At 40.7% G+C, this 20964-nt stretch overlaps 2 protein-coding genes and 1 long non-coding RNA gene across 4 annotated transcripts in view; 2 read left to right on the top strand and 1 right to left on the bottom strand.

The window, feature by feature from the left end:
• The window catches only part of LOC132471541 (uncharacterized), a 35738-nt gene extending 24375 nt beyond the window's left edge, over window positions 1-11363 (top strand). For both annotated transcript variants that reach the window (XR_009528860.1, XR_009528861.1), the window contains exon 2: window positions 9543-11363. This is a non-coding gene — a long non-coding RNA (uncharacterized LOC132471541). The remainder of the gene's footprint in view (window positions 1-9542) is intronic.
• LOC132471538 (proline-serine-threonine phosphatase-interacting protein 1-like) lies at window positions 2120-11363 on the top strand. Its single transcript, XM_060070642.1, has 15 exons — window positions 2120-2313; window positions 2706-2806; window positions 3611-3685; window positions 4480-4514; window positions 4613-4719; window positions 4855-4917; window positions 5600-5701; window positions 6152-6197; window positions 6543-6622; window positions 7108-7206; window positions 7622-7718; window positions 8101-8197; window positions 8635-8720; window positions 8835-8935; window positions 9269-11363. The coding sequence occupies exons 1-15, from the start codon at window positions 2263-2265 to the stop codon at window positions 9398-9400; spliced, it is 1272 nt and encodes a 423-aa protein (XP_059926625.1). The 5' UTR covers window positions 2120-2262; the 3' UTR covers window positions 9401-11363.
• A 59-nt stretch (window positions 11364-11422) lies between these two features.
• LOC132471540 (tetraspanin-3-like) lies at window positions 11423-19425 on the bottom strand. The gene is made up of 7 exons (XM_060070645.1): window positions 19266-19425; window positions 18686-18877; window positions 16468-16542; window positions 16009-16110; window positions 15723-15875; window positions 15300-15383; window positions 11423-12782 (listed from the first exon to the last, which is right to left on the bottom strand). Exons 1-7 carry the CDS (start codon window positions 19326-19328, stop codon window positions 12690-12692), a joined length of 762 nt encoding a protein of 253 aa, XP_059926628.1. The 5' UTR covers window positions 19329-19425; the 3' UTR covers window positions 11423-12689.
• Window positions 19426-20964: the final 1539 nt, after the last annotated feature.

The raw sequence follows: 20964 nt of genomic DNA, 5'->3' as shown, positions 1-20964 counted from the left end.
CTGGTAATTTGTTGTACTGCGAGTTGGGACATGTGGGATTTGCAACATAGCAATATAATTGGCCTATTGCTTCGAGTAGCATCTAGCTTCTAGATTTCTCAATTTTCTCGTCTCATCTCTCTTCCCCTTCCAAACTGTACTGAATTGTACGGAACCGGAAACGGGAAGGGGGAGTTTCCGTTTTCGGTCCGGTTTCCGTTTCATTTTCAAAATGAAGAATTACAAAATGCCAAATAAAACACGACAGAAACTGTATTTCGCTACGATACTTGATGGGGAACATCAACGAACACCACTAACCACTCGATGAGTTTCACATTTCTGAAAACGTAGGTTAAGGGGTGTTTAAGGGGCCCATAGCCAGCCATTGTGAAGCAGGCAGGGGCAATTCGAAATTAGCCAAATACTTGAGACAGGACAATCCGTGTATGGTTCGTTCTTTGAATATTCAGATTTGAAACGGAAAAAGGGCAAAGGAATAAACAAATAAACGGCATTTCATTTCATTTGTGTTTGTGTTTTGTTTGTTGGTTTTTTAAAACCCGAAACAGAAAAATTCGTGAACTATTTGACAATGGAAAGACAAACGACGAGATCAGTACCGCTCTAAAGCAATCTGGTGCACCGAAGTGCTCCGTTATGACCAGTGCCGCCGCTCCCATAACGCGCGCTGCGCGTAGGGCCTCAAGTCCTGAGGGGGGCCCCAAAAAAAAAAAAAAAAAACACAATGCCGGGAAAAGGGCACGTGGTTTTAAAAAAATACATATAAAGACGTTTCAAACTTTCCATTGAGTCTCGCATTCTACAATGGCCAGCTTTATTATTTTCCGTGGGAGCCGGCGACTTAGTCTGCGAGTGGACGATATGACTAACGATATTCCAGGTGGCTGTTTACTAAGAAACCTAGCTGGTCATAAAACATTAAAATACATCTAAATGACAAGTAGCCTACATATTGTACAATAGGCTACATAGAAGAAGAAGGAAACTAGATTTCTTCTTCGAAGGTTGTGCTCCGGACAGAACCTCCTCACCGTCATAACGGAGCACTTCGGTGCACCAGATTGCTTTTTTTGTTTTTCTGTTTCGGGTTTAAAAAACCAACAAACAAAACACAAACACAAATGAAATGCCGTTTATTTGTTTATTCCTTTTGCCCTTTTTCCGTATCAAAACCAAAGAACGACTCTGTAATTTGGTTTTTCTGATTTGGTTTTAAATCGGAACATTCAAAGAACGAACCATACACGGATTATTCAGGACCAATATTTAAAATTTCGGTGTTAACCACTCTATTTTATGCTAGACAAACCAGAAAGGGGGCTCAATGTTCCAAATACCGGAATTGTCCTTTAATTTCTGCTACCTTTTTGGCTGATGGTGAGTATTTTTTCTTTAAAACATGTTTTAACTGCCCAACTATCTAACAAATATGTTTTACATTGCGCCTTTTGACAATATGTGCATGAAAACACTGGCTTCAATGCTGAATGTAGAAATAAGTTGATATGTGTTATCTTTACGGCACTGGGTGCGGAGAAAGTTTTCGTCAGGAACATTCCTGGATGAGTTTGATAATTCCCAGCATAGAGAATTTAGTTACTATAAATAAAATGTCCATTGGTGCTGCTCTTTCGCTGGGTATATCGATGTACTAATCGCTGTATAGATAGGCCTACTATTGATAAGCGATACATTGAGCAATACAGGAGAATCTGTTTGATGTAATGGTATATGTTGGAGAAGATACTATTGCACCATTTAATGTCTTTAAATAAAGGAATTAAGACATTGTCCATTTTTACCTTAAAACGACAACGACGTGCACTTACAATTGTAATATTGTAGTTTGTATAACCAATATCCAATTTCTGCCACCAGATGGCAGACAATAACAACGGCCTACATGGTCATATAGCACTGCTCTATGTATCTCAATACTGGAATGAACAAACCAAACTTTCTTGAAATTTAAAAATATGTACTAAAATGTACATACACAGGCTACTAATACATAAGCATAATTACACACAGTCTAAACACAAACACACACACCCTCACACACACACACACACATACACACATTCACATATTCTGTTTCTGCTCAGTAGCTTGTGTCATAGGTCCTTCCTCATTGACACATATACGTCGAGCACACTTGCACTCAGTAAGGTTTTGTTTCGTAACCACTCAGCCTGCCACCAGAGTGTTGTCTTCTAGGTTCAGAGCAGTTTTTCTGAGGAACCTACTAAGACTAAACCTATGGAGTTATCAAACAGGATGACACCATTGCTGTTTAAAGATGCCTTTTGGGTAAGCCGTTTTTTTTGTGGTTTTAGAAGTTTTAACGTAGTTGACTTTTCCTTGAGTTAATTTGCTCAGTTAGGATTGGACTTATGCAACCCAAGTATCAAAGTCATAATACTGACTATATAGGCCTATACAATACTGTGTTAAATTCAAAAATACTGTGTGTTAACATTTGGATGTTAGGCACAATATTATTTAAGTTTTTTAGAACTGCTAAATGTTATCTAATGTTATCTATCTGTTATCTTCATGACATTCAGTTTTGCTAGTTCTGCTTTTTTTAAATGTTACATGAAATAAGATATCACCAGCGGGAAGAGTGACTCAAAAGTTTCCACAAAAAAAAAGTAGTGAAACATCAGTGCTGGGTCACATCTTTCTGTTTCCTCTTCTAGGGGAGGGACTTCACCAGCCGAGAAGGATACGACACGCTGATAGACCGACTGAAAGATGGGAGACAGATATGTAAAGATGTGCAGGAGCTCATTAAGATGAGGTACTGATAGGGGACCAATCCTTGTGTTCTTCAGGGATAAACTCAACTAACTACTTCAATATGTTCATGAGTCCTTCTGCGAATTCCTGTAAATAATCAACGGATAACTGCATTTGTGATTGTATCTTTTGAAGAAAATGTGTCTCAGACGTATGTTTTACGTCTAAGACAGGACTTCACACATAACCAACTATGGTTATGTAACCCTAAAGGAAGTAATAATCACGTAATTACTGATCATATAATGACATCGTATTGAGCAATGAGAGGGACATCTAGCTTAGTCATTCTACATTCAAATGAAAGACTACAGATGAATGAGGGCTCCCTAATTGTTGCTTAACTCCTCTGTGTTGCATTTAAAATGCACCCACTTAACCACAACACATCGAAAGGAAGACTAGATTAGATTTCACCAGTTTTTTCTATCTCTCTCTCCCAGACTTCTCTCCCCCTCTATCTATCCATATATGTCTCTCTCCCCACTTCTCTCTTTCACATTTTGTTTCATGAGTCCCTCTTTGAATGCCTGTAAATGATCAATGGATAACTCCATTTTTGATTGTGTGAAAGAGTCATAGAAATTAATTCCCCCCCCTCTTCCCCTCTCTCTTTCTCCCTCGATCCATCTCTCTCGCTCACTCTCTCCATTTATCTCTCCATTTTCCTTGCTTTATATCCTACTACCTACCTATCCCTACCTTTTTACCTATCTCTGTATCCATCTACCTATCTCTCTTTCTACCTATCTCTGTATCCATTAATCTATCAATCCATCTGTCCACCTCTTCCCCCCCCCCCCAGGGCCCAAGCGGAGGAGCAGTATGGGAAGGAGCTGGTGCTGATAGCCCACAAGGCCAGGGGGCTTAAGGAGATCGGGTACGACCCGCTCAACGCAGACACTTACAGATAGCGCTGGGCTAGCTCCCATCGCTATGCCTCTAAAACATTATCATTCTAGTTCATTAAGAAGCATGTGCAGGGTGATGCTTTATGCATTCTTGATTTATAATGCTTGTCCACTGATACATTGACAGTAGTTTGGGTGATAGTCATAGAAATTACAGTTTTGGTTGTTTGTCATAATATAGTGTGTGTGTGTGTGTGTGTGTGCGTGTGTGTGTGTGTGTGTGTGTGTGTGTGCGTGTGTGTGCATGCATGCGTGCATGGGTGCGTGCGTGCGTGCGTGCTTATCCATCGCCATCGACTTTAACGGTTCAGTTCCCCATCAGACACACTCATGTTGAATACACACATGGAACATTAATAACTATAGCTGACTCTCAGAGAGGTCATTTGATGATGAAATGGGAGAAAAACCCACTCGTACTTGCATTTTACACAAACACATTTTGCATTTTAGACGTCCATACAGGAACGTATAAAGTTAGGTTTGATTAATGATCTAAACGCATAAAATGAATATACATTTATTCAAATTACGAATACATTATATACGCTGGGGTGTCCCTTTGCAAGCTTCCGTAGAGATTAACCCTAAGGCTCCATATACAGCAAACAGCTCGCCTTCTTTTGGATCTGTTTCTGTGTCTGTATGTTTGTGTATATCAATGAATCATAATTGTAATATTCCGATATATATCATATTATCAAATCCTTTTTGACATATAATTGCATAAGTTAGTGCATTAATTTGAGTCATATTTCCCCAGTACCCTGAGAGCGTCCTTTGATCAACTTAAAGCACGTAGGTTCATACAATTTATTGGAATTATTTTATTAATAATGTATTTAATATATATTTCCAAATGTGTTCACCGTTTGATTTGCATTATTCCTTTACAGATATTGAGAATATTGGGAATTTTCACATCCATCTGTCTAATGTTTTGGAAGAGGAGGTGAAAAGGATTGAGATATTCCAAGACAAGCAAAAGGCACAGAGGAAAAAGGTATGACGACACTGTTATGTGTTCAGGGAGTTTGGTATATGCTAATGCTAATTACCTGACCTCTGAAATGTAAACCAAAAGCAGACCAAACGAGTTTTATTAATAAGCACTATTTTTGTTTTGTTTAATACACAGTTTGAGTCAATCATGGAGAAGCTAATGAAGACTAAGAGTTCTTGGTATAAGAAGACAATGGAGGTACAGTTGACAAAACGGTTGAGTATATAAGGCCCTCATGCTTTGGTGGATCTTACTCAGTTAGCATATACCACAGGCGCCGTTAATATGCTTTCACACACAGTCACTCAAAGACACACACACACAAACACACACACACACACACACATACACATACACATGCACACGCACACGCACACGCACACACACACACAGAACTGAAAACAGGAAGGAAATGGGGTCTGGAACCCTCTGAAACTTAAAGTCCACCGTGTTTTATATTTAGAAATCAAGCACTACCTATTACCACAATACAAAAACACAATGTTAGGTGTTTTATGAGCCATTCGTGGTATCTTTCTATTCAGACGTTTATAAAGAAGAACCTAATATATTTGTTTACAATGATCAATCTATTCTAGTCTACACAAACAATTCAACTTCCACATTATGGATCACACAACATACATATCCAAAATGTAAACTTTAATCGTTGATAGATGATGTACATCTGTGAATGTGCAATATCACTTAAACAAAATCATAACATTAGTTACAGATGCAATAGGTGATTCTGTGTTTCAAGCATCTGAATGAAGACTCCATTGTTAAGTATAGTCCCGAGCACAGTCCATGGTGTTTCTTTTGGTATACTATGGTTTCTCTTTGAATCAGTCCAAGCCTCTCTCTATCTCTGATCCAGTCCAAGAAGAACAGCAAGCAGAGGTGCCAGGAAGCTACTGAGGCAGAGAATCTAGCTGCGAAAATGTCTGCAACATCTTCTACCCCCAAGATCATAGAGAAGGTAGATAATGATGCTGGACACTACAGACTCTGTACTCTGTAAGTGCAAACAGAGAAATTACACTGCATGAACTGCAGCAGGGGGGTTCCATTTGATTTGAATGCAGCATCTCTTATGATTAAATCATTATCTTTAAGATCCAAAGAAATGCTCCCTTTAAGCCTGCAGAGAGAGATCTCTCTCTCTCTCTCTCTCTCTCTCTCTCTCTCTCTCTCTCTCTCTCTCTCTCTCTCTCTCTCTCTCTCTCTCTCTCTCTCTCTCTCTCTCTCTCTCTCTCTCTCTCTCTCTCTCTCTCTCTCTCTCTCTCTCTCTCTCTCTCTCTCTCTCTCTCCAATTTCCTTCCAGGCAAAGACCAACATGATGCCTATGGTTCCATCAATTAATTAATTACAGAACATCTGTTCTTTTAAAGTTTACGTTTTGTTTCTATCCCTTCTTGCATGTGTGAAGGCATATCAAAAGGTCCAGCACTGTAAACAAACTGCGGCAGAATCAGGTTTGTCTAATTCATTTATTAAATATACTAACTGTTTAAGTTATTTTCAACATCATAGGAAAACCCTGACCTCAATGTCTGATCACTTCTAAGGGACTAATGCGGACAAAAATCTTAGTGTAGTTACACAGTGTTATCATAGTGGGCCAAAAAAACGAATTATATCGAGAAAATGTCCATGGATGGATTGGTTCTTTTGTACGCTTGAGCAACGTTTAAACATTTTTCTTTAAAATAAATAGTTGCAATGAAAAATGGACATAGGGCAGGTTAAAGGTTGACTTTGATACGCATATGTTGATGGTTGTATATCATCACCGTTTAATACTTCCCTGCGTTTCCCAGAGAGCCTTTACCTGGGCAACATTGTGCATTTGGAAAATGTGCGGCAGGACTGGATAGGGACACACCAGAGTACCTGCGAGGTGGGTCAACTCAACCATGAAGAAGTTCAACTAAGTCACACCGGGCATCCAAATTCTTAGGTCACCTCTTTTGGGCATAATGTTCTCAAAGGATTAAATAAACACAAACACATATCACACACATACACACACACACACACACACACACACACACACACACACACACACACACACACACACACACACACACACACACACACACACACACAGAACCACACATACAATACCGATACACACCAATAAAGTTAAAAGTGCTCTAGAAAAGATTGGAGTTGTAAAGAGAGACGGAGTAGAAAACATTGTAAAGGAGCAGGATTTTGAAATGAATACATCTAAATAGGTTCATCCAGTGGCAGCTGTTCAATTCAACTTGAAACAACATTCTGATGGATGGCGATGGGTTTTACAAGATGTAATGTAGGCTTTCACAGAAAAATGGTTAGAAAGGAGATTTTTTTAAAAGTGTGTATTCGTGTGTGTGTCAGGTTTTCCAACAACTGGAGTCTGACCGCATCAGTTTCCTGAGATGTGTGCTATGGGACCACTGCAACCATTTCTCAATGCAGTGCGTCAAAGACGATGAGGTGAGAGCGCCATGCAGAGCCTGCTTACTAGTAATGTAAAGACGTGATCTGAGCACTACTCCCCTCAAACCCACTGACCCCAAATCAGATCTGTTGAACAATGATCAGATCTGCTGAACTCAGATCAGATCCGCTGAACTCAGATCAGATCCGCTATAATCAGATCTGATCCGCTATAATCAGATCAGATCCGCTGAACTCAGATCAGATCTGCTGAACTCAGATCAGATCCCCTATAATCAGATCAGATCCGCTGAACTCAGATCAGATCCGCTGAACTCAGATCAGAACCCACTGAACCCAGAACTCTTTCACTAAACACAGATCTGATACACTAAACTCGGATCGGTGCTTTGTATATAAATGATGAAGCTTTTCTCAAGTATTTTAACATTTTGATTGTGTTCTCCACCAGATTTACGAGGATGTCAGGAAGGGTCTTGAGAAGTGTGAAATCAGCACAGACAATAACCTCTTCATCCAGACGAAGAGCACCAGCAGTAGCCCGCCTGGTCAGACCCCCAGAACTCTATCCTGGATCATGTGTCCACTCTATATCTATAGTCAGATTTAAGTCTAGCTTATATAATTAGTCTTGTCTTCTATCCGACTATATCAGGAATAAGTCGAGTTTTCCTGTCTAAATCAAGTCAAAGTTGACTTTGTCTTTCTATATCAGGTATTAGTTTAGTTGATCTGCTTATATCAAGTCTCAGTCTAGTTGATCAATATGTATTGAAGTTTAGTTTGTCCGTCTAAACTAAATAGTCTATTTTATATCTCTATATATTGAGAAAAGTATTTTCTTTTAAATGACCCACAAAAATAAACATCCCATTGCCAGGATTGACTTAGTCTACCATGTTACCCCCACCTGTGTTCCCCTGGGATCAGAACCTGTGATGTTTAGGAACTACAGTGTTCTGCTGGAGGAGTCCCAGGGCAGCCCCAGCAACCTCAGCACTTTGGGGAGAGCATCAGTCTCAGAGAGGTACCAAGCCATAAACAAATACTTGTTTTATTAGTTGAGTTATCGCCTATGGAAGGGTGGTCCCAACCCCATCCTATTCCACACACACACACACACACACACACACACACACACACACACACACACACACACACACACACACACACACACACACACACACACACACACACACACACACACACACACACACACACACACACACACACACACACACAGCAACGCATTTCCCTGTGGGTATGGGAAACATTGACCTTACAGATAATGACTGTGAAAACGCCCACATTTATTTTTGAAATGTTTTATGAATGAATTCATCTTTATCTTGGTTAATCTCTCTCAGTCAACGCACTCACGACATCCGAAACACTTTACATCATGACCACATCTCTTATGACGCATATGACTGGTCCTTAATTAACGGTAAACCTCTTGCACAGTCTTTCCATAATACACAGAGTGGGCTCTAACTCGTCTCTCACTGACGGAAATCCTTATTCAGAGTCAACGAGGAACTCTAGTGGCTGTAGGTATCTCTTCTTTCAAATGCCTTCAATATTTAAAATATTACAACGTACAGATTCTTCTTCAAGGTCAAAGTATCTCATTAAACCCTTCACGTGCATCTTTGCATCCTCAGCACTCAACTGTTCGAACACATCTGGATTCCAACAGACAAGTTCAAGAGCATCGGTTGCCTTGAACGACAGCTATAGGGTGGCTTACGAATACATGGCACAGGTGAACCTGATGCCTATGTAATGCAAAATAAGTAACTGTTCATTTAAATGTGCATATGTCACTCTTTTGTTCTCTTTTGACCTGTTTCATTTTACGAGTATTACAGGGCCCTCATTTTAACCATTAGGTGTGAGGCATCTGGGTTGACGCTCACTTTAGATGTCACCGGTGGATCCATTTTTTTTCAATGGCTGATCCACCTCACAATGGGTGGTTAAAAACGACGGCCCTTTAAAAACCTTTTCTCCCAGATCTGTTTTGGTTATGAAAGCATAGTGTCAAATGGAATGAAGAGTTACACGTTGTATTATAACGGTGTCGTTTGCCTTCCAGAACACAGATGAGCTGACCCTGTTGAGGGGGGAGGTGGTGCAGCTGATGGAGCAGGGGGATGACGGCTGGTGGACGGTGGAAAGGGACGGGGAGGTCGGACTGGTCCCTGGAAACTACCTGGCTCAGATCTGAACTCGGTCCCTCCCACATGCACACGCATAGAAATGCCCGCTTGCTCTTTGCCTCTCACACGTTTCTGTGTGTGTGTGCGTGGGTGCGTGTGCGTGTGTGTGTGTGTGTGCGTGCGTGTGCGTGGGTGTCAATCGATTAATAGATACATACACTTTTGATATGTTTATATAGATAAGAGAAAGAGAAACAAAAGTGGAGGGGGACTTCCAGGTAAAGCTTAATACAGCTATGAGGCCAGCTATGATCAAATGTGGACAACTCATATTCCTTGCAGAAGTGTGTTCTATAAGTGTTTGTGCTGGAAGGGATGATTGGATGGCAAAGCTACAAACCAATAGAAATGTGTTGCACTATAGACCTGTGAATAAATGAACTTCCGGGGCTGGTTTGAACCAAAAATGATGGCATCACCGCCCTTGCGTCATCTATTTGTGACAAATTTCAGAAGTGCGTGGCATGTTTTAAATCACCGTGTGCTGCAACTTTTGTGTCCCATCGCAAAATGTTGCTCTTTTTTTAAAGAGTGATCTTCACGGTCTAACATGGTAGTTTATTGATTGTACGCTGGAGTGGAGATTATGTGGAGAGAGCAAGAACATGAAGAGGAAAGTTAAAACATCCAGTTTTTTCTTTTGGAACAAGGTTATCTTTTTTTATTTATCTTTTTATTTTGAAGGTCTTGAAAACATCCCATTGTTTTTCTAACAATATCACTGGATTGGTATTTGGACATTTCAGTAGCGAAATGTCGATCTCAGCTTAAAATAGAAAAGGTGTTTAAGAATTCCCAATAGATAAATGCAAACAAAAAGGAAACATTGAGGCAAAAGCCAACCAGATTAAATTATATATAAAAAAAATTGTGCCTACATGATACGCCCTCTACCCGGTGAGCCACCAACCGGATTCAATAAGATACTTTTCTCATGTGATGTTTTTATTTTTACAAGCGTGAGAAGTGGATTCACAAGCACATACTAGGCTACAATGGCATATTAATCTCACAAAGAGCTGGGGAATCGTTTATTCAAGTCTCCATTATGCGCTCTATAAAGCTGTGGAACGTAGGGCCTTGGGAGAGCACACATGTAGAGCTGGAGAACATAGGACACATAATCAACTTGTTCATGTTCCATATACATTTGGGGGACATAGGTCCCTGGAGTCAAGTCAAAATTGTCCCTCGGCTATTTAAAAAAATAACATATAGACTATAAAGTAACTTGCATCATTTTTGTTGACATGAAATTGTAATTTTAGAAAGGAATGTACTATTTTTGGTGTAGAGAGCTATAGACAGTTTGTGCCACAAGTATAGCATTGGCTCAGCTGGTTAAACTATGATACGTTACTTCGTACTAACTAATGGATCTCAGACCAGGATCAAAATGTGTCAAAATGGTGCTTTTACACTACAATATTAACAGGGGAGAGAAACCGCCTACATGGGTTGATGGGAACAATGTTTTATTACTACTCTTATTTCAAGACAGCCAGGTATTAATTTGGGCACTGATACTTAATGAATGTATGGTATAGCAGAAAATGTTGTGCTTCATCCATAAATGATGCAGAAAAAGAAAATTGGCCATTCATTCCTATCCCTTGCCATGGTGTTCCTTCCAGATAATACATTTTCAAAAATAATGTAGATTGACAGGTCTATGAACTACACTCAAATGCCAAGCCCCCCCTATGGACTCCATAGATAAGACTAATCTAAGAAGCAGCCCCACTTTGTAATACTCTCCTGCTAGAACGATTGACTTATCCTTTTTAATTAAGTATGTTATTTGCTTTTTTGCTTAGTATTCCTTTGTAGCTGAGAAGCCAAACCACTGCGTTCTGTTTATATGTTGTATGACTCGCAACAGAACTATGCAGCTTTCTCAACTGAATAGTAGGCCTATCGTTTTATTTACCATTTTGTTGTGCTGAAAATAAACATGCCTTTTTAACCTTTTAGGTTTTGTATTTATGTCTGAAATTAGGACCTCAAATGTGAGACAGCAACACTTGGAACAAGGTGAAATGTAGGAGTTTATTTAAATCAGTCTTCCACCCTCCCTTCCCAATCAACACCATTATCTAGTTGTATCACCTTCTACACAAGCTGAATATCTAGCAATAGAAGAAAACCATAGAATACAAAAACGAACTCAAATACAAAACCTGACGACAAGGAAATGCATGACGGGAGAGTTTCGTGATATACTTCCTAATAAGGTAACACTGTCGAGTGCCTCAACTTGTAGCAACGTGTAGATGCTAAAGTGGGCTGAAAGGCTCACTTTTTATTAGATGGCTCACTATTAATTTGTAGACAATAAATCGAAACCTCAACAAAGAAAATTACAAAAGGACGGCACTTCGATAATAAACAGAACCACCACATATTTAAATAATCCAAAGATTAAACATTGTTCAGGATGAAGGAGACTCCTCCAACTTTGTCAGGAGTTTCCATGTCCAAAATGAAAGATGGATCGTAGCACCAACAGCTCTACAAGAGCTGGAGGGCCCACTGGACACCAAAGCGGATGCCAGGCTACTTCAACCACAGACGAAACAAAAGGAAAATAATTTAGTTTTACAACAATCTCTACCAAGAGCCTGTGGTTATAATTGTACTCGGTTCCTTTGAAAATCGAAAGCTTGCATGTTCTTGAAAACTTGAAAACCTCACTATACACGTCCAGTCACGGCCGTAGTGCAAACCTACACGTTTATGTAATACATTCAGCCCAACGAGCTTAGCAGACACAGAAACCTGCTCCTCGACCCCCGACTTCACATGAAGCAACAAAAAGGTCAACAACCAGAATAATGATCGTGCAATTCTCATCATCGGTAATATCAATATGCCAAGTACAACTTTTACCTTTTTGGTCCTTCAGCGTGTCAGTGTTTAATCTTTTAAAAACAATTAAAGTAACATTAACTTACAAAGCATGTCAATAAATATTGTATTGGTCCATCCCCCCCCCCCCCCCCCCTCCCTCCCTCTCCCCATCCCTACCAGTATTTGCTACTGCAGATTAATGGAAGATTGTACAACATGTGCTTGAGCTTCTAAACGACTACAGCAGAAATCGAACTGTGTGTGCATGTTTGGTGTATGTGTGTGTTTGTTTGGGGGCGAGGGCGTGTCCAATGGATTGGGTTCCGGTCAGTGTAGCGTTGTTGTTGCTGTTGTAGTATTGTTGGTGTGCTGTTGTAACGTTAGTGTTGGCGGTGCTGTGGGGGTGGGAGGGGAGGGGAGGGGAGGGGAGGGGAGGGGCACTCCTGTTCATGCGTAGCTGTTGGTGGTGACCAGCAGCTCGTAGGCCGGGTCGTGACTCTGCCGACAGAGCACCACGCAGGCACACAGCATGCCCAGCATCTGCATGGGGTAGAGGGTGGGGCGGGGACGTTAGTGCGGAACGGATGACCGGAAGGGCACGACCACGACAAACGGGTGGGTCTTCAGACACGACGATTGTATGGGTTACTTCTTGGTGAATTATGAACATTTGATGCCATTTTGTGAATAAGAAAATAAGCTTGTTCAGGTCCACAGTAGGGCTGATCATGAATAGTTGTTCGCTGGGTAGGAGAAAAAAATAACTTGATTCTTCAGTGGTCTCGCCCTGCTTTGTGTACAGGCAGTAAAAGATTAGAAGCGTGAAATGATGTGTACAGGCACCAGCCCAAGACCACAGTCAAACCAAAAGGAAAATATAGTTCTCATTTCTGCCGTATCTAAAGGACTTGACATTTCATGCCATTTCTGAATTCGTCCTAACAAGCGGATAAAGCTTTATTTTCAAAGATTCGATTTGCGATTAATATTTCAATTCACACAGTTGAATTAGCCAGTGGCTAAAAGTGCCAAGTGGTTACATGAGATACGGTAAGCGTGCAGCAGCAAGCATGGACCAGCATGATCTCATCACATCTAATTAAGGCTGCGGTGGGAAAAAGAGGCTCCTTGTTGATGGCGTGAGTCTGTGTCACTACGGCCGCGGCGGGACTCCTCAGAGACTATGGTGTGCTGAGAGCACAACCTCTCTCATGTTGTCAGCACACCATAGGTGATAAATGCTAGCTAGCCCCTTCTGGTTTAACATGAAGGGTCTCAATCAACACTTTGAAAAAAAAAATAGGATCAGATTGTCTACAAAACTTATGTGTTGTTAAAAGCATACATTGACATTTTTGGATCTACGATATTGCCAGCAGGGCAGATATGGAAAGATAAGGTATGATAATTAACTAGAAATCAGAAGATCTGGCCAGAGGTAATCTATGCACTAGTTATGGATACATAATTTGTTTTTATAAACGGGCAGGTATGTATTTAAAGTTATTTAAAACAGTAAGTATATCAACAAACGGTTCCACATTTCTATCTCTCCTGTATGGATGAGATGATGTGGGGTCGGCTTAGTTCAGGAGGTAGCGCAGTTGTCATGTAACCGAAAAGGTTGCTAGTTCGATCCCCAGCTCCTCCTAGCTGAGTGTTGATGTGTCCCTGAGCAAGACACTTAACCCTAACTGCTCCTGACGAGCTGGCTGTCGCCTTGCATGGTTGACTCTGCCGCCGGTGTGTCAATGTGTGTATTAACCGATGTAAGTCACTTTGGATAAAAGCATCTGCTAAATGTCCTAATTGTAATTGTAATGATGTTTTGTATAGTGGAATGTTAAAGGCACCCAGTGCAACTTTATGTAAACATTCAATGAAAAATAAACATTCAATTTCCAGTCTTTTTTACACGTAGTAAGTTTCAATAACTCCATACCATTACATATCGACATTCAAGGAGCAAAGATGAGACGTCGTTGTGTGGTGAGAACTGATAGAAAATCGTAAACAACAACAATCGCCGGTGGGGAGAAGCCATTTTTCCATTGACTGGAAGCCTGCTTTATTTATTGTAGGTTACAAAAAATAAAGAAAATGGCGGCATTGTTGTTGTTATCGATTTTCTATCAGTTCTCACCACACAACGACGTCTCATCTTTGCTGCTTGAATGTCGGTATGTAATGGTATGGAGTTATTGAAACTTACGTGTAAAAAAGACTAGAAATTGAATGTTTATTTTTAAGCCTCGAAAGTTGCACTGGGTGCCTTTAAAGGGTAATTCCGGTGTAAAATGGATTTGGGATATGTTTAGTATGATAACGAATTGAAACGTTTGTTTTCGAGCACAAAAACCGCATATAGGCGTTTTCTTCAGTTAGCTGTTTTTAGCCGATTCTATCAAAACACTATAAACATGGAACGATGGGGGCACTGGTTATGGTAAAAACGAAATCGCTATTTTAAACCACTAAAAAAGCCCAACACTTTTTGGTAGTATAATAAGGGTCTTAACATATAAAACAAGGCATTGAGATCTTTGTAAGTGTACAGATTGTTTATTAAAAAGGACATTTTATACACACAATACCATCAGTAGATCACCCGTCGACGCCATTTTGTTTTTAAGACTCAATAAGTTGATTGGCGAACACAGAGCTTGTGTGTTGCTGACGGATGTCACAATCTCTGTGTTCGCCTTTTAAGTGGTTTAAAATAGAGATTTAGCTTTTACCATATCCAGTGCCCCGATCGTTCCAAGTTTATAGCATTTTGATAGAATCGGCTAAAAACAAACAACTGAAGAAAGCGTCTATATACGTATTTTTTTGTGCTCCAAAACAAACGTTTCAACTCGTTACCATAAAAAATATATCCCAAATCCATTCTACACCGGAATTACCCTTTAACACCCATGTATGGATGAGAGAGTAATTAATTGCAAGTTATCTCACCTGTATACATGTAGTGTTATTTATAGATTTACAGTAAATGTTATTTCCCCTGTATTGATGTAGTGTTATGTTTAGATTTATAGTACAATTGTATCTCACCTGTATAGATGAAAAGATCAAGGCAGTCCAGATGACATACATCATGATCTCCTTTAATTTCTTCACAACTAGAGCCTCACATCCCTAGGAGGTACAAATGTGAAGAAATGAAAAAATTAAATACAGAAAATATCCTTAGGACCTCAAGTATTTCTGTTTGGAACAAACACACGTCAATATAACAATCTTTGTTTGTGCACACAATATTGAAAGCTTGAAATTATGTATTCAGTCCAGCAATAAACTTGATACAGAATGAAATCTAATTTATTTATCCCAGAGGACACATTTGAGGTGTAGATAGATACAATTATAATAAAACCTTAATGATAGAATATAACATCCCCATGCACTGTATGCAGTGTTCAAGGGTCCCTTTAAGCAACAAACCACCACCAGCATCTAAAGTGCCCGGTACTGTACCTCCTGGTAGAGGTCCCCGGGCCGGGCCAGGCTCCCGGTGCAGTTGGTGATGCTGGGCTGACAGCAGCTCAGTGGAACGCTGTTGGCCTTGCTCTGCTGGAACCATGTGGTGTTCCTCCAGTCAGAGTAGTTGTGAATCCCACAGCAGTGAAGCTAGGGGAGTAGAATACCACACACACACAAACACACGTTATAGAACCAACCTGGGCAAGCATCCAACATAGATCAGGTCACATGGAAACAAGAGTGTAAATGTAGACTCAAGAATGCTGGCTCTGTTCCTCACCTGCCTTTGCACATAGTCAATAGCACGGCTAGGTGCGTCCGTGTTGGTGCCGTTGTATTCGTTGTACACTTTCTGGATGGAGTGGTTCACCTGATCTTCCACCTGAAACCTCAAGATGTTAGAGGATACACTCTACATACACATTATCTGACACAGCCATGCAGTCAGGGTATTAGATAGTGAAACTAGCATGTTCCCATGCTTCCAGCATTAAGTAGCTAGCTGAAGATAATTAGTTTGACCCCATTTAAATCAATACGAGAGGAATGACTAAAGCACTATTAACTCTCCTTTTGATGGACAAAACGCATACTAGTGGATAGGGAATATATGTCTTTGCATTTGTTTTAAATTCAAATGAATATTTTCATGATAAATACAGGAAAATAATTTGGCTGCTACCCTGGATATTCAGTTTTAAGTTATAGGCTCACAGTGCTGTATGAAAGGTAGGCCTACCTTTGCTCTGTATATGTATCCAAGCACCACCACCACACACTCTGTTACAAACACCAGCAGGAGAATAACAGCAAACTGTAGAAAGAGATGCAGTGAGACTTTGCACAAGTACCAACTTTTGGCCACCAAACAAAAAAAACATCATTATTAGGGTTTTTTGTTTTTAATAGAGAACATACGACTTTCAAAATCTATTAAAGAGTGAAATAATATACCTATTCAACAAAAACATAGAACCTTTATTAGTGACAAGCTGGCAACACTCTGCTACAAAACGTCACCAGTGAAACTTCCTGGTTATGAGTTAAAGCCCTCCCTTTGTATTTGAAAGAAACCAGGGGCCGTATTCACAAAGCATTTTATCTTACCGCTAGGAGTGCTCCTAACTCGCGCTAAAACATTTTACATAGGAGTTTTTTCTTAAAAGTTATTCACAAAGCCGCTGAGACCTACTCTTACTAAGGATAAATCACAAACAGTGAACTAAGAGTGACGCGCCGTTGCTATGGATTACGTAAATTCTCGTGCACGAGTTTAGAAGCGGTCAGTTCGGTGATTGGTTGTTCAGACGAGCCCACCGAAATCAAAATCAAAAAACACAGAAAAACAAGGAAATAGCCTATGCTAGAAATTAATTCCTATTAAGTAGTTATAGTGCAGTTAGCAGAATACACGCATGATGACAATTTTGTGCAGACCACGATAATGACGTTGTAGCCTGCACGTTCAAGAGAGAGAGAAAGCAAACAATAAAAATACGTAAAATTTAAAAGAAAATAAATGTTATGAACTACCCAAGTGTTGACTGATTTGTGCCAAGGTGTTTACCTAAAATGTGTTTTCAAAGTGATCCCTAAATGCCTTTCCACTCGGTTCCACACGGCCAAATTCCTTGTCATGTTGATCGCCATCATCATCATCATCATCATCACCACCATCGTCTGGCTGTGGAATGTTCCTCCGCTTGCAGAGGTTGTGTAGAATGGCACATACAGTGATTACTGTGCTTGCCCCCTCTCTGGGGTGAGGCGTATTTCGCCGTGGAGGACATGAAACCGACGTTTCATCTGCCCAATTCCTCTCTCCACAACATTTCGTGTATGTTTGTGTGCTCTAGCATACATGGAAGAAATCAGTAAACAATAATAAATATGGATTCAACAAATAAAAGGCGTCAAAGAGCCAATACGATGTGTTTTACGCATAGGACTAATTAAGCGTAATCTGCGTAATCACTTACATGTTACACTTTAACTGTGCTCCCGGTTGTGGATTGAGGTAGGGTGTCTAGAGCCACGTCTTGCATGGATAGTCACTGTCACCCAGCAAGTGACATCCAACTGGTACATCTCAAAAAGCTGCCTCAGACCGCTCACCATTAAAATGCGCGAATCATGGGTAGCTGAAGATCCAGGCCACTTTGCAACAACATCCAGTAGGCTATGTTAAAATTTGCATCAAAAACAACCTGCGTGTTGATGGAATGCACTTTCTTCCTATTGACGAACACGTCCTCGTCTTTTGATGGCGCAATTATTTTTATGTGCGTCCCGTCAATAGCACCGACCACACCGGGCATACCTGCAATTGCCATGAAGTTGGCTTTGATCCTGTGTAATTGTTGAATGTCCAAAGGAAAGTTTATGGCACGGCTGACTGATGGTTGCGATAATTTTAAATCGTCGGCATTGCAAAGTTGCATTTCCCCTGTTGCTAAATAACGTAGTGTGGCCAAACATTTTATTTCGGGACTAATCGGATTATTCCTGTTAGTCGGGGATGTTATTGCATCGCGCATTAACTCCATAATAAGTTGAATACCCTAACATTTCGTCTCGCAGGCATTTCACGATTCTTTGTGAATAGGTCTTTCTGAGTTAGAAGTCCTCTTGAGGACTTTTAAGCTCTCCTAGACTTAGGTGCTACTTTTAGACCTAAAATACTTTGTGAATTGCTCTTAGTGAAAAAAGTTAGGAGTCCTACATTTAAGAGTGACACACCCATTATTTTTAGGAGTTACTCCTAAATTCGCCAGTTAGGACCTACTTTTAGCCCTAAGATCCTTTGTGAATACGGCCCCAGGAGGCACAGTGCAGCTAGCATGGGTAGAGCAGCAGCACTGGACCACATTGACTTAATAATGCTGTAGCAAGGGTGCACGCCACCACGTCACATTTTGATCCGTACTAGAAGAGATTAATCTATGAATAATACGTACAGTGGCCAGACCACAGGAGCTCTCACGTATGGTGGCGCAGCAGCCGATCAGCCCAATGACGAAGAGCAGAGTCCCCACGACTATGATGATGACGGCGGGGATCAGGGTGTACACATCCTCGAAGAAGTGGTCGTAGTCGTCGTATGTGATGAATACATAGGCGCCAATGTAGCACAGTATTCCTGCAGCCGCCTATGAGACAACAGGACAGATGGTCGTACTTGAGTTGAGTTTGTGTGTACGGCGGTGTTTTACCATGCAATACATTTGTATGCATGCAACATCAAATCCTAGTAATGTACTTGCCACCTGCACTAAGAGTTTTCAGTAAATGGAAGCACTGCCTAAACTTCAGGAGGACAGCAGAGCACAGTAAAGGCTTTGTATAATATTTGTTGGGTTTAACAACTGCGGTCGATTTGAAATATACAAAACATTAAGAGTGTGAGCAACTAAATGATAAACGCAACGCAGGGTATCTGCATGGCGCAGTTTGCTGGCCTGCTGCTCCTCCGGAGCCTCATTGGGATGCAATTCGACTCTGCATTGATACAATATACGTTAGTTTTATTTTTCTTACCCAAAATATCAGGTTAAGAAACACCAAGACGGTTTTGGAAGACGTAATCCCACACTGCCCCATTGTTGGCGTTTGGGGCTAAAAAAAAATACACAAAATAAAACAAAGCGTTGCACCTGCTTCTTCCCTAATGATGATAATAAAATGGCTTCACTGGCCCTGCCCTCTTTGCACAGACTCGTCTCGGGTTAGCCAATCAGAAGCAAGAAAGGGGTCACATTGCACAATGAGGTCATGTTTAAAGCAATACGGGCCTGACGTCAACTGTACATGGAACATTGAATCCATCCATCTATTTTATCCGAATGAATAAATGAACCCATACCATGAACAACTCTCTCTCTCTCTCTCTCTCTCTCTCTCTCTCTCTCTCTCTCTCTCTCTCTCTCTCTCTCTCTCTCTCTCTCTCTCTCTCTCTCTCTCTCTCTCTCTCTCTCTCTCTTTCTCTCAGATGTGGACAAGTCAAGAAGCATTATCAATCCAATAGGGACCAGTGAATTGCGTCAAAAATTATATTTATACCAGAGGGTGACAGTGTATCGTTATGTGAACTTCGTTTTTCTGTAAACTTATGTTGAAGGTAAATACCCCAGATTGCAAAAGACTTCACTCATTTATGAATAATCTTATTTATTTATTTATTTATTTATTTATTTATATGATTCTAGCAGGTAGGAATATAGACCATTAAAGGTGTTATATTATACCAGGTGTGATATAGCCATTACAAGCCGTTTTGAAAGTCTACGGGCGTGTGGGCGTGTCCTCCTAGAAACTAGATGTATGACGGATAGATGAGCAACGTTTGCTACAGTACACTGGGAAGGCTGGTAGACTGATCTATCCAGCACACATCTAGATGGACACACCCACTTGTGATGTCAGAAGAGGCAGTTTTTCGAAATGGCTTGTAATGGCTAATCAAATCACACTCAAATAACAAATAATGATTTGTCACCTTTAAGAAAGGCATGTGGGCAGTTCTCAAAGTTCACAAAGGGAAGCTCTTTTTGAGTAAAAAAGTTGATTGCGGATTCTATGTGCAGGAAACATGGCTGGTGCCAAAGCTTGATTTTGTTATACCAGGATACCAGGAGATGGGTCTGACGTGTGCAAACTATTTTAAAGAGGGTGTTCAGTACAGGAAGGGGCAAGACTTTCCTGAGGATTAGTGTGTTCAGGTGGAGGCATTGAGGCATGGAGGGAAATCTGTAGGTTTTCTCTGTTCAATTAATTAAAATAACCTTGGTACTCGGATGTGGATGCACTTGGTAAAGTGTTTGAAGGAGTTTCACTGCCTGCTATCTGGGTAGGTGTCTTTACTGGACATAACTTGTTGTAAGGTGGATCTACATTGGATAGTGTTGGTACGACGGTGGAGGAAACAATGGAAAAGCTTGGGTTGGCGTGTGTACATTACGGTCATGCCGCAAGGTTGTTGGGGGGTCGAGGCCTGTCTTCTCTTTTATCTAACATGAGGGTCAGCTGCGCTGGCATTTAAGACTGAGTGGGATGCAATGGAGTGGATCACTGCCCATATGCAGTGGGCAGTGATCATTTCCCCATACCCAGTAGGTGGGGAGGAAATCTGCTGTGTGGGACATTCTTCCCTGCTGATGTCTGCTGCAGAGGTGCACCAAAGAAAGGTAGCTTTCTTTGGAAAGCTACTACTACCTTGTACTGTTGCTGCTATGTGAAT

Source organism: Gadus macrocephalus, chromosome 14, assembly GCF_031168955.1.
Source record: "Gadus macrocephalus chromosome 14, ASM3116895v1".
Taxonomy (NCBI): Eukaryota; Metazoa; Chordata; class Actinopteri; order Gadiformes; family Gadidae; genus Gadus; species Gadus macrocephalus.
Note: the sequence above shows the minus strand (reverse complement) of the source record. Positions and strands in the feature narration are given on the sequence as shown.

Excerpts from the sequence above, each read along its gene's own strand:
- LOC132471538 (XM_060070642.1), top strand. The coding sequence starts at position 2,263 with ATGGAGTTATCAAACAGGATGACACCATTGCTGTTTAAAGATGCCTTT. Across the intron at positions 6,623-7,107 it reads CACACCAGAGTACCTGCGAG|GTTTTCCAACAACTGGAGTC; the intron begins GTGGGTCAACTC and ends TGTGTGTGTCAG. Across the intron at positions 8,936-9,268 it reads CTTACGAATACATGGCACAG|AACACAGATGAGCTGACCCT; the intron begins GTGAACCTGATG and ends TTTGCCTTCCAG.
- LOC132471540 (XM_060070645.1), bottom strand. The coding sequence starts at position 19,328 with ATGGGGCAGTGTGGGATTACGTCTTCCAAAACCGTCTTGGTGTTTCTT. Across the intron at positions 15,876-16,008 it reads TTGACTATGTGCAAAGGCAG|CTTCACTGCTGTGGGATTCA; the intron begins GTGAGGAACAGA and ends CTACTCCCCTAG. Across the intron at positions 12,783-15,299 it reads TGATCTTTTCATCTATACAG|ATGCTGGGCATGCTGTGTGC; the intron begins GTGAGATACAAT and ends TACCCCATGCAG.